The sequence below is a fragment of the Anticarsia gemmatalis genome, chromosome 4 (genome assembly GCF_050436995.1).
Source record: "Anticarsia gemmatalis isolate Benzon Research Colony breed Stoneville strain chromosome 4, ilAntGemm2 primary, whole genome shotgun sequence".
Taxonomy (NCBI): Eukaryota; Metazoa; Arthropoda; class Insecta; order Lepidoptera; family Erebidae; genus Anticarsia; species Anticarsia gemmatalis.
In genome coordinates this window covers 21346-40103 of record NC_134748.1, presented here as the reverse complement: position 1 = coordinate 40103, position 18758 = coordinate 21346, and the positions used below count along the sequence as shown (strand labels likewise).

General features: G+C 49.2%; 2 protein-coding genes and 1 long non-coding RNA gene across 6 annotated transcripts; 1 reads left to right on the top strand and 2 right to left on the bottom strand.

Moving 5' to 3' along the window:
• Positions 1-544: 544 nt before the first annotated feature.
• On the top strand, positions 545-4056 carry Tpst (tyrosylprotein sulfotransferase). Of its 4 annotated transcripts, none has more exons than XM_076136810.1 (5): positions 545-874; positions 1723-1763; positions 1980-2520; positions 3425-3678; positions 3770-4056. In XM_076136810.1, exons 3-5 carry the CDS (start codon positions 1993-1995, stop codon positions 4029-4031), a joined length of 1044 nt encoding a protein of 347 aa, XP_075992925.1. In that variant the 5' UTR covers positions 545-874; positions 1723-1763; positions 1980-1992; the 3' UTR covers positions 4032-4056. The 4 variants fall into 4 exon arrangements, with proteins under 4 accessions (XP_075992925.1, XP_075992926.1, XP_075992924.1 ...); XM_076136811.1 differs by having other exon boundaries at positions 545-913; XM_076136809.1 differs by lacking the exon at positions 1723-1763.
• Positions 4057-4489: 433 nt separating this feature from the next.
• Positions 4490-7431, bottom strand: LOC142987833 (uncharacterized). The gene is made up of 5 exons (XM_076136772.1): positions 7264-7431; positions 6527-6648; positions 5814-5938; positions 5618-5702; positions 4490-4843 (listed from the first exon to the last, which is right to left on the bottom strand). Exons 1-5 carry the CDS (start codon positions 7364-7366, stop codon positions 4490-4492), a joined length of 789 nt encoding a protein of 262 aa, XP_075992887.1. The 5' UTR covers positions 7367-7431.
• Positions 4875-5612, bottom strand: LOC142987873 (uncharacterized). Its single transcript, XR_012960548.1, has 3 exons — positions 5546-5612; positions 5075-5167; positions 4875-4980 (listed from the first exon to the last, which is right to left on the bottom strand). It is a non-coding gene; the product is annotated as an uncharacterized LOC142987873 (long non-coding RNA).
• Positions 7432-18758: the final 11327 nt, after the last annotated feature.

The window sequence follows — 18758 nt, the reverse complement described above, 5'->3', positions numbered from 1 at the left end:
CACTGAAAGATTTTTTCAAATCGGCCCCGTTCCTGATCGGTTCCTGAGATTAGCGCGTTCAAACAAACAAACAAGCAAACTCTTCAGCTTTATAATATTAAGTATAGATATTAGTATAGATATGAATAACTAATGATATGACCTAACTAAGTGCGCGGAGACGACTGCCGCGCCGGACTATCGCAGGAGTGCGCCTGACTACACAACATTATAGCGTCAGCAGTGTCTCTACAGCCTTATTCACATCCATTCATCTTGTCACATAAGTCTGCCGCCGGTTACGAGTACTACGCGCATTTATATTCTTTGTTGACGCAATGTTCACGCGTGGTAATCGCGGCAATTTCCTCTTCTGATCACTAACCTTACATTACCACTGTTTGAACAATGCCATGCCAAACCTTCTGATCTTACTGCCTGATTTTTGAGAAACTGGTAAATGTCTTTTGTTGAAGGATCTTAAAATATTCGGTTTCAAACATGCATGGCATGAAAAAGGCATGAGTATGTCACGTTGGATGTATTTGACGTTTCTAACTGACATAAATTGACATTATACGTCACTTCGGAGCGGAACTTGAGTCTCACAAATCAAGAAACATTAATAAATTGCAAACTAGTCAAACAATTTTATAATTAGTAATTACACCTACTGGTTTCGTTCTTATTTTTAAAATCAAGCTAATTGATTTGTATAATTAGTTACTTAATAGTAATTGTGGATCGAATTAGATAGCCGTGCATACTACACTATCGTGTCGTGTAGCGTTCAGTTTTGTGTCGTCAGTTGCGAATTAATAATATTTTGTGCAAACAGATGTGTTGGCACCAAATAAGTTGAATTATTGAGTTTCTATACGTTACATTCATGTAGGTGAGTGACTATGATACAAACTCTTTGATAGAACTACAGGTAAGTATGTATAAACACAATTTTGTTTGTTTTTATATTTTTGGGTCTATGATTATCATTGTAATATAAATCACACGTGATAGAACGCTCAGTAATAAGGTGTTGGTGATGAGCAAGCTAAAATAATGCTAGCAACATTCTAGCTGTACCCATTCAGGCTAAAATGAACTTTTAATACAGACATCACTCCTTAACTCACAATACCCCAACTGGAGAAAATTCAAGATACTTGTGTTTCAGATTTCAGTTCTCAGTTGAGGGTTATGAGTTGCTGTTTAGTTTTTCTTTATAAATTAAAGGGCCATATAAACAAGGGGTGGAGAACCCCCCAGGTTGTGCATATTTTTTTAGTTTCAAGTACTTAAATATCTGAAAAATAATGCATTTCTACAGTGCACAGAACACAGACTTCCATTCTTGCTTGCTGTGATCTGTAAAGTCTAACATCAAACCTGAAGGCAGGCTTTGCTGCCATACATTGCCATACATTATAATGACACATATCAGTGATCTGAACACAGCTTTACACTATAAATTTTAGTCTCTAAAGAGAATTTTGCCCTCAGTGCATGCTGTTATGCATGTTCCTGATAAAGTAACTTGACAACTAGGTATATGATTATATTTTATTGTGATAATCATCACACTATCTGACTTTTTTTGTCCATTCCCCATCTGATGCACATTGTGCCAATTAGATATTTATTAATTTTTGTTTTATTTTATAAAATATTAAGTATTTAGGTAGTCTATATCAAGTGATGTTGCCTCTGTGCTCTAAAAACAATGCTACCTGTAAATTGTTCCAGGATCTCTTTATAAATCATATCAAGAACTACTTAAAACAATCGTAAGTCAATATTGTAATTTATGACTCATTTCTGGAGGCTCAGCTCACCGCCTCACATTAGTTTTCCTTCAGTTTTATTTATGAATTATCCTCTAACCTGTTCTCAGTAGAATCTTTATTCACTATAAGTAAGAATCATGAAAGTATCCGGTGTGGGTGGTGTGTGGGTGGTGCGTGGGTGCCGAGTGAGCGGGTAGTGAGTCTGGCGGGTTGTAGGGTCGGTCGCGGCATGGTGGGGCGCGGCGCGCGGTGGCGGCTGGCGGCGGCGCTGGCGGCGGCGGCGCTGCTGCTGTGGGCGTGGCGCGGCGGCGCGCGGCCGGCGGGCGCGCAGCTGCGGCGCGAGCGCGAGCAGCCCGTGGAGGGCCGCGAGCTGCCGCTCATCTTCATCGGTGGGGTGCCGCGCTCGGGCACCACGCTCATGCGCGCCATGCTGGACGCGCACCCCGACGTGCGCTGCGGCCAGGAGACGCGCGTTGTGCCGCGCATCCTGCAGATGCGCCAGCACTGGATGCGCTCGCCCAAGGAGAGCGTGCGCCTAGAGCAGGCGGGCGTGTCCAAGGCCGTGCTGGACAACGCCATCGCCGCCTTCTGTCTCGAGGTGATAGTGCGCCACGGCGACACGGCGCCGCGGCTCTGCAACAAGGACCCGCTCGTGCTCAAGATGGGCACGTACGTGCTCGAGCTGTTCCCCAACGCCAAGTTCTTGTTCATGGTCCGCGACGGCCGCGCCACCGTGCACTCCATCATCACTCGTAAGGTACTCACACTACTCACTACACTCCCTGCTACAGTTCGTGATATCTTGTCCATGATGATTGTTGTGCTATTGTACGTAGTACCAAACGTGTGACGCTTGGTTTATGTTAGGAACCACTAAGGATATTAGTCATCAAGGTTATTTGTATAAATATGGAAAAATCTGATAGACACCACGTCAGCAGCCGTTAATTCGTCATTCATATAATACCTAGAATAGTAACTAGATAGGTACCTACTGAAAATAACTTATCACATAACATTTGCTTCCGCTTTATTGCCAAATCTATGCTAATCTATACTAATATTTGTTTGTTTGTTTGTTTGAAAGCGCTAATATCAGAATCATAATCCATTCACTCTTATGTGACGCAAGCGAAGTAGCGCGGGTCAGCTAGTAATAATATAATTGTATACTAGATAGATTTATCGTCGTTGTTTGAATGTTAATTTTAATTACAAATATTAATTACACGCAACTGGTTGTTAGTGATAATAAGCGCTTGACAAAGTGGTCACGCCACGGCTCCTCGAGCGGCCGGAGCTGACATTAAGCGTAATATTTAGTACGTGGCGTGTGAGGCGTGTCAAGCGTGCGTCTGGTGCCCACGTAGATATATGCTCGTATGTACTGCGCTGTACTCGTGCGTGTGTACATTTGTAGTAGTGTGACTGGTATGTGATTATTTTTACTTACACACATTAATTTAGCGTGTAGGTGCCTATGGTATGTACTCGTTTGCCGGTTCGTTCGTTATCAGTAAATGGCATATTATTGGCCTCGCCGATTCCGATAAGTCGAAACAAAACACAGTGTTGAAAACTGTGCGCGCTACCGTCTGCCGTATCGTCGACACCTCGCACTACACGCACTACACGCACTCACACTGGCACGCATCACGCAGGTCACCATCACCGGGTTCGACCTGACGAGCTACCGGCAGTGCCTGAGCAAGTGGAACCACGCCGTGGAGCTCATGTACCAGCAGTGCCGCGCCATGGGCGGCGACAAGTGCCTGCTGGTGCGCTACGAGGCGCTGGTGCTGCGGCCGCGCGAGACCATGCGCGACGTGCTGGCCTTCCTCGGCCTGCCGTGGCACGACGCCGTGCTGCACCACGAGCGCTACATCAACCAGCCCAACGGAGTCGCGCTCTCCAAGTGCGTACCGACCCTCCTCCACCCCCTCCACCCCGTCCACCCTCTACACTAGCGCCCGCTGTACGATTAACGCTCCCGTCGTGTGTTACAGCGTGGAGCGCTCGTCGGACCAGGTGGTGCGGCCGGTGAACCTGGACGCTCTGGACAAGTGGGTGGGGCAGATCCCGGCCGACGTGCGCGCCGACATGGCGGAGCTGGCGCCCATGTTGTCGGTGCTGGGCTACGACCCGTGGGCCAACCCGCCGCGCTACGAGGCCGCGGCGGACGCGGGCCCCGCGCCGCCCGCGCCCCGCGCCGACAGCCCCGCGCACCCCGCGCCGCCCGCGCCCAGCGACGACGCGCACCCGCCCTAGACGAAATAAACTTCTTGCAATCTCACCGCTTTTTCATTTCGAGTTTGCCGCCGATCTACCGCTTCATGCGTACACGCGTCGTCATATTGTGAGGTTAGCCGGGTTGCGGTCAGCAATTTGGTAAACCACAGCACGCGGTTGCGCTTGCTATTACACGTCGACGGACAGCCGCAACCCCACCCTAATGTGCTAACTAGCTCGATAGGATAAATAAACTACTAACTTGATCAAATGTAACACTCATTTTGTTCTCCGGTAAGAGCGTGTCGACTATAGACGCAGGCGTAACGCTCTCCATTGCGCTTCGTACCACCGGTCGGGACCTTCCCACCTCTGCGTCGGTCACCGCAGAGACGTTACAATAATAATTAGAAAACGCACAACGAGTGAGAATCATTTCTTAAATATTCCAATGACAAGGTAAATCGCAACAAGGGACGCTCGACTATCGACGGCGCTCAGGCGGCCCCGCAGCGCGGGCACTCGCGCTCGGCAGCGCTCGGCGGCGCCACGTGCACGTGCACCAGGCGCACGGCGGCCAGCAGGCGCGCGGCCGGCTCCACCGCGTCGCCCAGCGCCTCGGCCAGCGGGCGCGCCGCGTCCCGCAGCCCGCGCGCCACGTTGGCCGCGAACACCAGCAGCGGCCGCAGCAGCGCGTTGTACGTCAGCGCCAGCGCCGGCTTGAGCGCGTAGTCCGACGCGTTCTGCACCGCGCCCGCCGCCGCGCCGCGCGCCAGCACCAGCGCCGCGCGCTGCGCCGCCAGCAGCGCGCCCAGCGGCGCCGCCAGCAGCAGCGCGCCCGCCGCCAGCGCCTCGCCCAGCGCGCGCCGCGCCGCCCGCGCCGCCCGCCGCGCCGCGCGCTCCACGCCCGCCTCGCGCGCCGCGCCGCCCGTGGCCAGCCACGCGCCGCAGCCCTGCTCGAAGTAGTACACCTCCACGCGCTCCGGCTCTGCGCACACGCACGCACACACACACGCACACGCTCGTCGCGCGCCTCGCGGAGGCGGCTCCGACGAACGTGACTCGTGTTGCGAATCGCTCACCGGTTTCGTACGATCGCTCGCCGCTCTCGTCTCGAAATATATTCCAGCTTTTGCCTTTCTTCTGCGGAAGAGGCCTTCTTTGAGAAAGGGTACCTATTCGCAAATGCCAGACCGATCGATATCGCGAACCGAGTAGGGTCCCCGACGGGGCGGTACCGCCCCGTCGGGGACTTCTAAGTAATGCTGTTTACACAGCACAGGTCTAAGTAGGTACTATAGGTCTTTTAACTTATAATAGAATATTTCTCATCAGTAGCCCGAAATTTGGTAACATGCTCGGTACATAATTTTGATCGATATTGTGTAGGTGGGTAATACATAAATCATACCGTCGCGCAAATGAGGTCCTGACCTCTCTATAGTGCGTATAATGATAGTACTCATGTGCTACCGAAACGATATAGGTGCGGTACGGTTAAAGATTTAGTGAAGCTTATTAGCAGACAAGCGATAGAAAGTGGAGTGAGGTACCCGCAGGTCAGGCGGTGCGTCGGGCAACACGTCGCCGGCGCCACCCGCAGCCGCCACCAAGCTCGCCCCCGCCGTCCCCGCCGACCCCGCCACCCCCGCCGGCGCCCGCGGCGAGGCGCATGTGGCCGCGTCCACCAAGGTGCCGCACATGCCGCGCCTGCCGCAAATACCACCACGCATTGTAGTTGTGAAGTGACGGATGGCATCTGCCGCGGTCTCGTGTGGGTACATAATGAGGCACCTACTTGGGCAGACGCGCATCACTCACGTGTAGTAGTTGTGTCGCTGCAGAGCGTGGCACAGCGGCGAGGCGGCCGGGCACGCCAACAGCACCGGGTGCGGCAGCACGTACACGCCGCGCTCTCCGCCACCACCGACACCGCCGCCGCCAACCTGACACAAACTATTTATATTGCCTTGTACCCACGTTTTTTTATATTATTTATAAATACAAATTATGGCCTATTTATATATTAAATATGATAAATTGTTATATTTTTTAAGTATTAAAAATTGGCCAAGATGGCTAGTGTTAGGTAAAGTCGATGTGTGTATGTCGGCGAGGTCGCGCGCCGCGTGTACCGGCGCCAGCGGGCTCGAGGCGCTGGGCACGCGCGGCGACGTCTGCGCGCCCGCCGCCGCCGCCGGCCGCCGCCCGCGCCGGTGCTTCTCCACCACCACCTGCACGCACACCGCACCGCTGTGTTATAAGTATATAACTGACAGTCTGACACTTTTACAACATCCCTGCAAGCTACTGCTACTTCTTGCAGATAAACTGAAACGGTGGCTGTTCAACTATAGGAAGTAGGTTTATGTAAATACCTAGTACTTCAAATATGATATACTTACCAAGAACCCTCGTTATCGACAAAGCATACCATAACTCTTTCAATTTGTTTATTTCTACAACATGTACCTAAATATTCTGTTTGATATCTGCCACGTTTTAATTTCTCTGAATAATAAGTTGGAGGTGACCTGCAAGTATGAGGCGGTGTCGTCGGGAGCGAGGTGCGCGGGCTCGCGCTCGCCGCCGCCGCCGCCGCCCGACACCGCGCAGCTCTCCACGCGCAGCTGGCTCGATGTCGATGTCGTCAAATCTGTTCAACAACCCTCTAATAAATACTATGCATAAATAAATATAATAATTCTCAATATGTAATCAAATTAGAATCATTAATAATAATTCTAAATGAGAACGTGCAGTATCTCACTCCCACCCACACTTGCAAGCGTGGCTTCAACTCTCTCGTTACAACAGAGGACCATGCAGCACTGACAGTGCTCAGCAGTGCAGTGGACAGTTCACCTATACAAACCTATACAAATAAATATCTTTGGACAACTCACACACGGCCATTTTATCCCAAAACAAGCAGAGCTTGTACAGCCAGCTCCATAAGTAGCTGATCATACTCAATCTTTTGAAGTGTGCTCATTATCCCATGGAAAAAACATTTGTCATTGATTGAAATATTTAATTCTAACTCATTCTACCTGATTTTGTGTTGGAATAATGTGCACACTTCAGTATAGGGTTTCAAAAGATTGAGTATGATCAGCTACTTTCGGAGCTGACTGTACTTGAACCTACCTTGTACTGAGCTTACCAAATAACTGATAAACAAACTACTTCTAAACACATACTTATAAAGAGCATTAACAAGATTAAAAGTTCATAACAAAATAAAATTATTTAACGAAACACTAAGCACCTGAATGACCGTCTTGAGTGAACTCAGCTTCCCTCGCTTCCACTCCCCTGTGCGCCGTGCCGCTCCTGTTGTTAGAACAATATTTTTTTGGAGACAGTGCCATAATAAGCTGTTCACCTGGTGTTTTAATACAGGTACTTTATAATATATTTAATACAACAGCGGTTGACAGTGTTGTACATCGATATGGTTGCACGGAGCGATCATGTCACTGTCACATACCTACGTACTTAGATATATTATGACTAGCTTCCGCGTGACAAGTTTTCCCGTAGTAAAAAGTATCCAATGTGTGAATCTAGGTAAATTTCAGTTCAATCAGTGGAAAATCTAAAAAAAATTATTTAAACTGTCACCCCCCCTCCCCATTTTCTATCCCCTTAAGAATAGAATTTATCAAAATCCTGTATTAGGAAATGCCTAAGATGTCATAATAGATTTACGCATGCAAAGTTTCAACCCGATCGGTTCAAAATTGTAAAGTCCATATAAACTTTTATCCCCTATTTGATCCCCTTGTGGGTAGATTTTATCAAAATCCTTTCTTAGCGGATGCCTACGTCATAACATCTATCTGCATGCCAAATTTAAGACTGGGATGAACTGAATGAATGAAATGAACGAATGAATTTTGATGAATAAAATGAACGCAACAAATGAAATGAACGAATGAATTTTGATGAATGAAACGAATGCAGTGAACGCAACGAATGAAATGAAATGAATGTATTAACGAAATGAATGACCGATATGAACGAACGAAATGAACACAAAAATATTTAGAAATTACATAACTTCCTGAAATCTGATTACATCTCCCCTCAAATGATATTATGACTCCCTGAAATGATATAATAACTTCCTGAAATCTTAGGTATATCATCTCCCTGAAATCTTATTTCATCTCCCTGAAATATTATTTCATCTCCCTGAAATATTATTTAATCTCCCTGAAATATTATATCTCCCTGAAACATTATTTCATCTCCCTGAAATATTATTTCATCTCCCTGAAATATTATTTCATCTCCCTAAAATCTTATAACATCTGATATTATGACTCCCTGAAATAACACAATAACTTCCTGAAATCTTATACCATCTGCCTGTAATTTTATGACATCTCCCTGAAATGATACTTAGGTCACTATTTATATTTTGAGCCTTGACGAATCTGATAGTTTTTGGCGTTTCTGATTTGGCGTTTTCATCGTAATGTTTGATCTTTTTGACTACTACATTCCTAAGAAAGTTTTGAAATCTGCGCTGAAAATATTTTCAATATAGGCGATCGAATATTGTAAGTGTGTAATGGCATTAGGATGTTAACATTTTCGTGCAAATATTTTTTTTTTCTTTACGACTTTCGACGTGACTTATAGAAACAGTCGTGTCTATATCGACTTATTTATTATTTTGGTGATAAAGTCTGATCCTTTGAAAATTTAAAACGCCAATAAATAGAGTTCTATCATGATTATTTTTCCGTCACCAATGAAATTATTGAAGGTCGTCAAAGGTCACCCGTTATCTCCGGAAAAATTGATGCTGTGCGAAAAAATTAATATTGCATTTTAGTTTCCTGATACAAGAAAAGAAGAAGATAAATGAGTTAAGTGAAATAAACAAAAAATTAACGAAGCAAATGTAAGGAATGAAACAAACAAATTAACGAAGTAAATCAAACCGATCCCCATCCCGATCCCGAACACGATCCCGATCTCGATCCCAATCCCAATCCCAATCCCAATCCCAATCCCATTCCCAATCCCAATCCCAATCCCAATCCCAATCCCAATCCCAATCCCAATCCCAATCCCAATCCCAATCCCAATCCCAATCCCAATCCCAATCCCAATCCCAATCCCAATCCCAATCCCAATCCCAATCCCAATCCCAATCCCAATCCCAATCCCAATCCCAATCCCAATCCCAATCCCAATCCCAATCCCAATCCCAATCCCAATCCCAATCCCAATCCCAATCCCAATCCCAATCCCAATCCCAATCCCAATCCCAATCCCAATCCCAATCCCAATCCCAACAAAACAATAACGAAAACTGCCTTATATCGACCAGAAGTAATGAGTGTCTGTCTTACACCGACCAGAAGAGTGAATGTGAGTGTGATTTCCACGGCAAGAATGTGTGACAAGCGACCTGTCAAAAGGATGGTTAGGTTAGGTTAGGTTAGGTTAGGTTTTTTTTTTTTTTTTTTTTTTTTTTTTTTTTTTTTTCTGTACCCCTGGCGCGGGACGTCCAGGGACTTTTATTCAAGCTACTCCTATTTTATTTTTCTTTATTTCTATTTCTTATCCTACCCTAAAAGGGCCTATTCTACCACATTCATTCCGTTCTCTAGTACCATACTTTCTCGCTTTTATGCCTCTCGTACTTTTATCCATCTTTCTTTCATTCTTTCATTCCTATGCTTTTCTATTTCTAACATTAACACAACTCAGGGAGGGGGGTGGGGGGGATTGGGGGAGGTTAGGGATATTTGTTTTATTTATCTACATTTGTTTATCTTACATGCTATTCTTATATGCTATTCTTATTTTGTACTAACATTTACTTTTATTTGTATTCTACTTTCACATTATTTCCTTATTTACTATTCTTAGCTTAATGGCTTAATGCTATCAGTATATAAGATTAAATATATATGATACACATTTTTTCTTACACTATTATCTTATATTATTTGTCTCATTTCGTTTGTTAACAACTTTTACTATTTTCCTTAGGTAAATTATGAACAATTCTCTTTTTGATTTTTCCATAACAAGTTTAGGCCAGTTTTTCGGTTTTAGTTCTATTTCTAACTTTTGTTCGACCTCGTATCTTTCCTTCTCGAACTGGGGGCACTCTGACACTAAGTGCGGCAGTGTCTCCATCTGCCCAGGTTCACAGATGCATGTTGGGTCCTCCTTGCACTTGAACCTAGTCAGGTACTCGGAGAACCCACCATGCCCTGTTAAGGCTTGGGTCACCTCATGGTCCAGATTTATTTTTCGCACTATCCTATACGCGTCGATTGCGCTCGGGAAGTACATCTTGGTGATTTTCGCGGTTGTCCCTAGGCTGTACCTCCGGCCCCATTCGTCAAGCGACTCCGAACGGATTATTCGCTTGACGTATGAGACCGGACACCGGTCGTATTTAGGCCTACACTTGGACCCCAGGGCGGCCTCCTTCGCGAGTATATCCGCTCTCTCGTTGCCCTCCAGCCCTGCGTGGGCTTTTACCCAGAACAAGGAGACGCTCTTGTTCTGGGTGTTGCAGTTTTTGATGGCGTCTCTAGTTTCCACCGCGAGGGGGTGGAGGGCAGCGGGGTTTACGACTGTTTGGAGGGCCGCCATAGAGTCACTGTAGACCGCAAAAGTTGCTTCCTTTCGCCTACACGCTTCCCTTGCCGCTTCGCAAAGAGCCAAAAGCTCAGCCTGGTAGACGGTGCAATACGTCGGGAGAGCAAGCTTGAGGGTTTTTGTCTCGGCCTCCCCCCTCCAAATGGAGAGGGCTGCTCCGACTTTACCCTCAATCTTGCTCCCGTCCGTGAAAATGCGGACCGCGAAGTTACTGTTGTTTCTAAGTTGTTCCTCGTCTACCAGTCTTCCCAGCTCTAGCTCAGTTTGCTCCGCGGGGTGGGGCCTAACTAGTGCCGAGGACATTCGTTCCACCTCCCGGTCGCCTATTGCCGGCTGGGGCACCCCCCTCTTGGCCTCGTAAAGAGTAGCCGATTCACGGACTCTGAGGTCAAGGGGGAGTATCCCAGCCAGCAACAGTGTTGCGTTAAGAGAGGTGGTCCGATATGCCCGGCAAAGCTTTTGGGCGAAACTCCGCTGCAGCGCGTTAAGCTGCTTTTGCGCGCCTAGTTTCTTGGACGCCGGCGCCCACGCACTCGACGCGTACAGAACAATGGGCTCCACCACTGCCGTGTAGATTCTGCGGATGACTTCCGGATGCAATCCCCAGGTGACTTTCGCCGCCCTGGAGAGCTGGCCGTACACTGCCGCCGCCTTTGCGCACACGTTTGTGATGTGAGTGTTGAAGGTGAGTCTGTGGTCAATGGTGAGTCCTAAAAGTTTAATTGACTGAGACATACCAATGCCGATCCCGCCCATGGACAGTCGTGGGGTGTCGTACTTTAACTTGTTGGTAATTACCATAGCACAGGTTTTATGTGGTGCGAATTTTAGTTTGTTTTTGACACCCCACGCCCGAACATACTCGAGAGCGGCATTGGCACGTCTCTCTACCTCCTGGCCTGTGTCCCCCTCGAATAGCAGGACAACGTCGTCCGCGAAAGCCTGCACGTAATGCCCCCCTTCCTGGAGGCCTTTTAGCAAAGGGTCCAGCAATAGGTTCCAGAGGATTGGGCCTCCTATTGATCCCTGCACGCATCCTTTTTCCGTTGCCCGCCTATGCTCCACACCCATGTAACGCACCCCGACGGTCCTGTCCCTCATATAGTCGCCCATGACTCTCGCGAGGCCGGCAGGGCATTTTTCCTCCGCCAACCTCACGCTAATCATGGGCCACCATGCGCTATCGAAGGCCCCCTCTATATCCAATGACACTAGTGTGGTAACTTTCTTTTTGGCTAGTTTGTTGCGGATGTTTTGCAAAAGGATATAGAGGGCGTCCTCGGTGCTACGCTGTGGCATAAAGCCGAACTGGACCGCCGACATGCGCGGAAGTACGTAATACTTTAGGCGGGCAACCACCATTTTCTCGTATATTTTGCCCAGAACGGGCAGGAGGCCGATTGGCCTGTGAGATTTGGGGGTGGCGTAGTCCGCTTTGCCGGGTTTTCGTAGGATGACGACGGTTGCCTCCTTCCAGGCTTTGGGAAAGCGTCCGAGCGCCAGGCATCTATTTAAGATGCCAAGGAATAGCTCGGGCGCTTTCCCAATCGCCTGGCTACATATATCGGAGGTCAGACCGTCGGCTCCGGGTGCCTTCTTGGGATTAAAGGATGAGGAAGCCCTAACCAATTCCTGCAGGGTAAACGGAGGTTCGCTGCAGCTGCCACCTGCTTCCAACAGCTGTCTGGCCTTTGTCCTTGTAGACTCGTGATCAGCGGAGTCTTCCTCGGTGCCGTCCTTTGGGTAGAAGGACTCAGCAAGCCATCTTGCTGATCCCTCTGCATCCAGCGCTACTCCGTTCTTCACCATCGGAATGTCCTCGGTCCTCCTGCTGGTCCTGTTCAGGACCCGGTAGATCCCTTCCCAGACCCCCTCCGTGTCCTGTTTTCCGCAGAATTCCTTCCAACTCTCGACCTGAGCCTTCACTACCGCTTCCTGGTACTCTACCTTTTTCAGGAGGTACTCCTGAACAACCTTCGCTCTTCGGATCGGCGCGGCGCAGCGGATCCTCCTCTTCCTGGTTAGGTTAGGTTAGGTTAGGTTAGGTTAGGTTAGGTTAGGTTAGGTTAGGTTAGGTTCCCCCTCGTCCCCCCCGAGGGATCTCCACCTTGCCGTGGTGGGGGGGCTCAGTAGCCGCAACCGAGTGGTGTTGGTACACTCGTTTGCGGTGAAGCTAAGAGAGATCCAGACGTTTGGCCGTTCCCTGAAGCGGGGTGCCACCGCGGGTGTATCCGGGGGACCAAAGCGGCCGCCGGTCGGGAGTAGGTTTCCGGCCGGTAGTGAGGGGCCAGTCGCGGAGGAAGAGGTGTTGTCTGTGTTTCGTTGCAGTGCACCCTGTCCTCCGCGACTGGGCGGGGCCACACCGCGTGATGTGGCAACTGGTGGGCTGCCATGGGGAGCCGGGGGTCGTCGCGGTCGGACCCGGCTCTTAACTCATGGTGGCGCGTGGAGGGAACCGCCGCGCCTGGGAGTAGGCAGACGGCCGCTCCCGGGTAAGGTGGTCGGAGGAGGGCCGGTCGCGGAGGAAGAGGTGTAGCCTGTGTTTCGTTGCAGTGCACCCTATCCTCCGCGACCGGGCGGGGCCGCACCGCGAGATGCGGCGTGGTGGGGCTGCTACGGGTATCCGGGGGTCGGCTGAGACCTGGTGGTACCGAGGCGGCTAGAGGGCAAAAGCTGCCGAGGGAAGCCGGAGATTGGCTGAGCCCCTGTGTGACCGTGGCGGTCGTTGGACGGAGCCGCTGCGCCTGGGAGTAGGCAGACGGCCGCTCCCGGGTAAAGTGGCTAGAGGAGGGCCGGTCGCGGAGGAAGAGGTGTAGCCTGTGTATCGTTGCAGTGCACCCTGTCCTCCGCGACCGGGCGGGGCCGTACCGCGAGATACGGTGTGGTGGGGCTGCTGCGGGTATCCGGGGGTCGGCTGAGACCTGATAGTACCGAGGCGGCTAGTGATGCGATGGCCGCCGAGGGAAACCGGAGATTGGCTGAGCCCCTGTGTGACCGTGGCGGTCGTTGGACGGAGCCGCTGCGCCTGGGAGTAGGCAGACGGCCGCTCCCGGGTAAAGTGGCTAGAGGAGGGCCGGTCGCGGAGGAGGAGGTGTAGCCTGTGTATCGTTGCAGTGCACCCTATCCTCCGCGACCGGGCGGGGTCGCACCGCGAGATGCGGCAGGTGGTCCGCCGGGTCTGGGAGAAGCCTGAAAAGGCCGCTTTCGGGCTCGGTGGTCGAGCGGAGGTTGCGGCGGCTCGCACACCTTTCCGCCGCCGGGGGCCGGGACATACTGTGCATCTGCGCGCAGTCTGTCCCGACCGCCGAAGGCCCCCTTGGCCGGCGAACTCGGGGGAGTTTTCCGGCCGTTGCACGAGGGGGCATGTGGGGGGACGGCATCCGTGTGTTGGGGTGTCGTCCCACACTGAGGACGGAGTCCCTTTGGGACAGCCGCGTCGGGGTCGCGGTCGCGTACCTTCGGGTGATCCCGCGGCCTCGGCACTAAGCGGAGGAGGAACAACACCTCGGTGGTTTAGTGGGTAGGCCTTGCCCTTCTGGCTCGGAGAGCCCCACATACCCCAGCGCTCCCCCGGGCGCTGGGGATGCAATTTCATGCATTAACCGAGTTAAAAAAAAAAAAAAATAAAAAAAAAAAAAAAAAAAAAAAAAAAAAAAAAAAAGGTTAGGTTAGGTTAGGTTAGGTTAGGTTAGGTTAGGTTAGGTTAGGTTAGGTTAGGTTAGGTTAGGTTAGGTTAGGTTAGGTTAGGTTAGGTTAGGTTAGGTTAGGTTAGGTTAGGTTAGGTTAGGTTAGGTTAGGTTAGGTTAGGTTAGGTTAGGTTAGGTTAGGTTAGGTTAGGTTAGGTTAGGTTAGGTTAGGTTAGGTTAGGTTAGGTTAGGTTTTTTTTTTTTTTTTTTTTTTTTTTTTTTTTTTTTTTTTTTTTTTTTTTTTTTTTTTTTTTTTTTTTTCCTAGCTACCCCTAACATGGAGGTCAGGGTCCTTGGCAAGCTATCTAATTTCTTATCAGCTATTTTGAAACTACCCGGAAATGGGCCTATACTCCTCAATCATTCTAGTCCTCTATTACCATACCGTTCTCGCTTTTATGCCTCTCGCACTTCTTTTCCTCATCTTTCATACTTGCATACCTATTCTATTTTTAATCTACCATTAAGTACACACAGGGGGGGCTTAGGTTAGGGTCGGATGGTGGGATGGGAAGGGGGGGGGGGAGAAGGGTCATTTGTTTTATTTTTACATTTGTGTTTTCTGCTTATATCTATATACTTAACACTACTTATATTACACTTATGATTATTGCTTACTCATTCTTACAATTTTTATTTATATTTATACTAAATCTATATGCTATTTTTAATATATATAACAATATATTAAATAGTCATATTTTTCTTATGCTATTTTTATATTTAGTACAATTTTGTCTTATAGCTACCAATACACAATTATTACTAGTTGTTTGGTTCCCAGCCAGTCTAGGCCAGTTTTTGACGTGAGCGGATTTCGCAGGTTTTGTTCCAGGATGCATTATCAGGATGGACTGAGAACAAACTGCTGCCACTCGGTGGTAAGTCGTTGACTGACCTGACCTTTTGTTGTGCGTTTTCTTTTCCTCTTGTTTAACAAAACTTAAACCTTCGGAAAAGCTGCCACTCTCCGCGCGGGCCATTGCAACCAAGTTGGTCGTGTAGATTTGTGTGCTTGTGTGTGTATTTTGTGTTGTAGTGTAGTGTGTGCGAGTGTTCATCTGCTTTTCGCTTCTCCTCTCCAGTGTGGTTATGCTGCTTTTGGTCCCCATTTCCACCTTAGCAGTAGGCAACCGACGCTCGGGCCAGAGCGTCCCACTTCCTTCGCACTGGGCATTCAGCACTGAATGCGTTGTGCTGGACGTGGGCCGCGCCCGCCCGGGCGCAGTTGCGACACGCTGGTGGTTCTCCCGCTGCCATGTCTGCGCACTTGTCCCTCATGTGAGGGCCTCCGCAGTGGCTGCAGAGATCGGCCGGCTCCCTGCAGAGGCGCTTGCTGTGTCCATATGCGAGGCACCGGGTGCACTGCACCAGCGGCGACTGGTCCTCAACTCGCACGTTCTGCAGGTCGACCTTCAGTCTTCCTGCAGCCACTGCCCTTGCCCATATTGTCGGAGACACCCTCAAAACGATGTTTGCGTTGTGGGGGTTCCGCGCTTTCCTCCTATACTTGACTTCCATCCTGTCTTCCTCGTCGGCGAGGGCGCCAAAAACACCCGCATTCTGGCTCCGAAGGGCGCCCAGTACCTCCACATCGCTGTGGACGGTCAGGACGTCCCTCAGGACCAGGAGCGGGTCCTTGTTTTTGACCTCCTCGGCGACGAGTTGACCCCCGCTGTCCTTAAGCTTGCTAATTACTTTTTCCCTTTCTTCCTTCGTCTTGCATCCTAGTACTATTTTCCTATCCCTAGCTTTCCGCACTCTTTCAACTTTCACCCATCCATTCTTAGCATCAATCGTCTTTCTTACCTTCTCTAATACTTCCTCTCCAGTGTCCTCTTCATTCTTTGATGTGACTATGACTGAGTGAAGAGTCGCAGGCTCCCTACTGCTTTCCGCTCGGACTGCGTTGGCGTAGCTCAGCTGCGGTCTCTCCACCAGTAGGTCCAGGCGTTCCCTATTTTCCTTCAGGATCCTATTATTCTCTTCCACTCTTTCCATTAAGGCCCTGACATTCTCCAGGGAGACGGAGCAGGCAGGGGGGGGATTATCCTTCCCTATCTGCTCCGTCACCCCGGTTCCCTCACTTTCATCTCTTTCTGTCCCCCCTTCTACAGAGGACCCCGCTTCCGCCTCTTTAAAGAGTCTCATTAGGTGGCTGAGGGCCGCCTTTAGGGTCTCCTTTATGTCCCCCCTAAGGTTGCGAGACTCAGAGAGGGCCCTGTGCCCCTTGGCGAACCATGAGTTGGCTTCCTCTCTTCGGCTCTTTGGGGGGCTCGTAGGTGAAATTTGGAGCCTGGAGGGAAGCTCTCCTTCCAAGCACCGTATGGGAGCCCGTTTCTTCTTGGTCACCATAATGGTGGCCAAGGTTGGCATGTGTTTGGGAGACGGGGTTGTCACTGTAGTAGGGGGGGGCCTTCTTGTAGGGCTGGTAACCCTGGCTGACTCCCGCTCGCCGACACTCCGTCTCGCGTTTTGTCCCGCGGGTCGGTCTGTCGGGCTGTTGGAGCCGGGATCTGCCTTCGATTTTGACACCCTTTTCACGGGCGTCCTGTCTAGGGAGTATTGACCAAACATCCTTCCCTCTACTTACGCAAACCTTAGCTATACCTAAAGTCAAAGTTTTACAACTTTTGTTGCAGGTCGCGTGTGTTGCTGTCCAGCAGCTGTCAAGATTCCCGATGCGAGATGTCGCTCAGGTGAGTTTGCGTAGGTGTGTGTCTCTGTGTGTGTACGTGTTTGGTTTTGAGTGTGTGTGTGCGCGTATGTGTGTGTGTGTGTGTGTGTGTATGTGTGTGAGTGTGAGGTAAATGTATGCGTATTGTGGATAGTGATGTGAGTGCGTGAGAGTGCCCTCAGTCCAGGATGTGTTCTATATGTAAAGGGTATAGAACGGTCAGGAAGGGGGGATGGGGGGGAGGGGGCGAGGGAGGGGATGTCTAGATAGTGAGGGAATAGGGGTAGCTATCCGTCACGTCAAAAACCGGGTCAAAAATTTTGGGCAAAATCCGGGTGTAAAGTCCCGGACTGTCCTAGGGTCCCGGGATGAAGTCCCAGACAGGAAGAGGCGGTTGTCCAGGCTTTGCTCAGATGACTGGAGCAAGTCCCGTTCAAATCGGGTCACTGGGGCCCGAGATATAGGACTTTGAAAAATCCAAGATGGCGGTCAAAATGGCCGCCACCAGGTTATGGTGCCAGTTGATCCGCCCGCTCCTGTCAAGTACTCCAGCGAAAATCCCGAGTCGCTACGACCACTGGGGCCGGAGCTATCGTCGATTTAAATTTTCAATATGGCAGCCAATATGGCTGCTTGTCAGCTGTCAGTTGGCTGTCAGAGCTGTCAAATTTTGACAGCTGTTTTCAAATTGCTGTAACTCCGTTCCCCGTGGTCGCAGCGACACGGGGTTTTTTCCTGTAATATCGGCGTTTTAGGCCGCGTCGAATAAAATTATTATGGGGGATGCAACCCCAACCCTTATATAAAAATTGAAAATTTTTGCCGGTTTTTTCCAAATAACTTAAAAACTACTTAACCTAAAAACTTAATTTAACTTATATTTAACTAGTCTAAGTAGCGCCCGGTTAGGTTAGGTTAGGTTAGGTTAGGTTAGGTTAGGTTAGGTTAGGTTAGGTTAGGTTAGGTTAGGTTAGGTTAGGTTAGGTTAGGTTAGGTTAGGTTAGGTTAGGTTAGGTTAGGTTAGGTTAGGTTAGGTTAGGTTAGGTTAGGTTAGGTTAGGTTAGGTTAGGTTAGGTTAGGTTAGGTTAGGTTAGGTTAGGTTAGGTTAGGTTAGGTTAGGTTAGGTTAGGTTAGGTTAGGTTAGGTTAGGTTAGGTTAGGTTAGGTTAGGTTAGGTTAGGTTAGGTTAGGTTAGGTTAGGTTAGGTTAGGTTAGGTTAGGTTAGGTTAGGTTAGGTTAGGTTAGGTTAGGTTAGGTTAGGTTAGGTTAGGTTAGGTTAGGTTAGGTTAGGTTAGGTTAGGTTAGGTTAGGTTAGGTTAGGTTAGGTTAGGTTAGGTTAGGTTAGGTTAGGTTAGGTTAGGTTAGGTTAGGTTAGGTTAGGTTAGGTTAGGTTAGGTTAGGTTAGGTTAGGTTAGGTTAGGTTAGGTTAGGTTAGGTTAGGTTAGGTTAGGTTAGGTTAGGTTAGGTTAGGTTAGGTTAGGTTAGGTTAGGTTAGGTTAGGTTAGGTTAGGTTAGGTTAGGTTAGGTTAGGTTAGGTTAGGTTAGGTTAGGTTAGGTTAGGTTAGGTTAGGTTAGGTTAGGTTAGGTTAGGTTAGGTTAGGTTAGGTTAGGTTAGGTTAGGTTAGGTTAGGTTAGGTTAGGTTAGGTTAGGTTAGGTTAGGTTAGGTTAGGTTAGGTTAGGTTAGGTTAGGTTAGGTTAGGTTAGGTTAGGTTAGGTTAGGTTAGGTTAGGTTAGGTTAGGTTAGGTTAGGTTAGGTTAGGTTAG

Coding starts and splice junctions, on each gene's coding strand:
- Tpst (XM_076136809.1), top strand. CDS start 1,993: ATGGTGGGGCGCGGCGCGCGGTGGCGGCTGGCGGCGGCGCTGGCGGCG. Junction 2,521..3,424: donor ACTCCATCATCACTCGTAAG/GTACTCACACTA, acceptor CGCATCACGCAG/GTCACCATCACCGGGTTCGA. Junction 3,679..3,769: donor AACGGAGTCGCGCTCTCCAA/GTGCGTACCGAC, acceptor CGTGTGTTACAG/CGTGGAGCGCTCGTCGGACC.
- LOC142987833 (XM_076136772.1), bottom strand. CDS start 7,366: ATGGCACTGTCTCCAAAAAAATATTGTTCTAACAACAGGAGCGGCACG. Junction 6,649..7,263: donor CACTCAAGACGGTCATTCAG/GTGCTTAGTGTT, acceptor GTTGTTGAACAG/ATTTGACGACATCGACATCG. Junction 4,844..5,617: donor TGGCGGGGTCGGCGGGGACG/GCGGGGGCGAGC, acceptor GCGCTGGGCGAG/GCGCTGGCGGCGGGCGCGCT.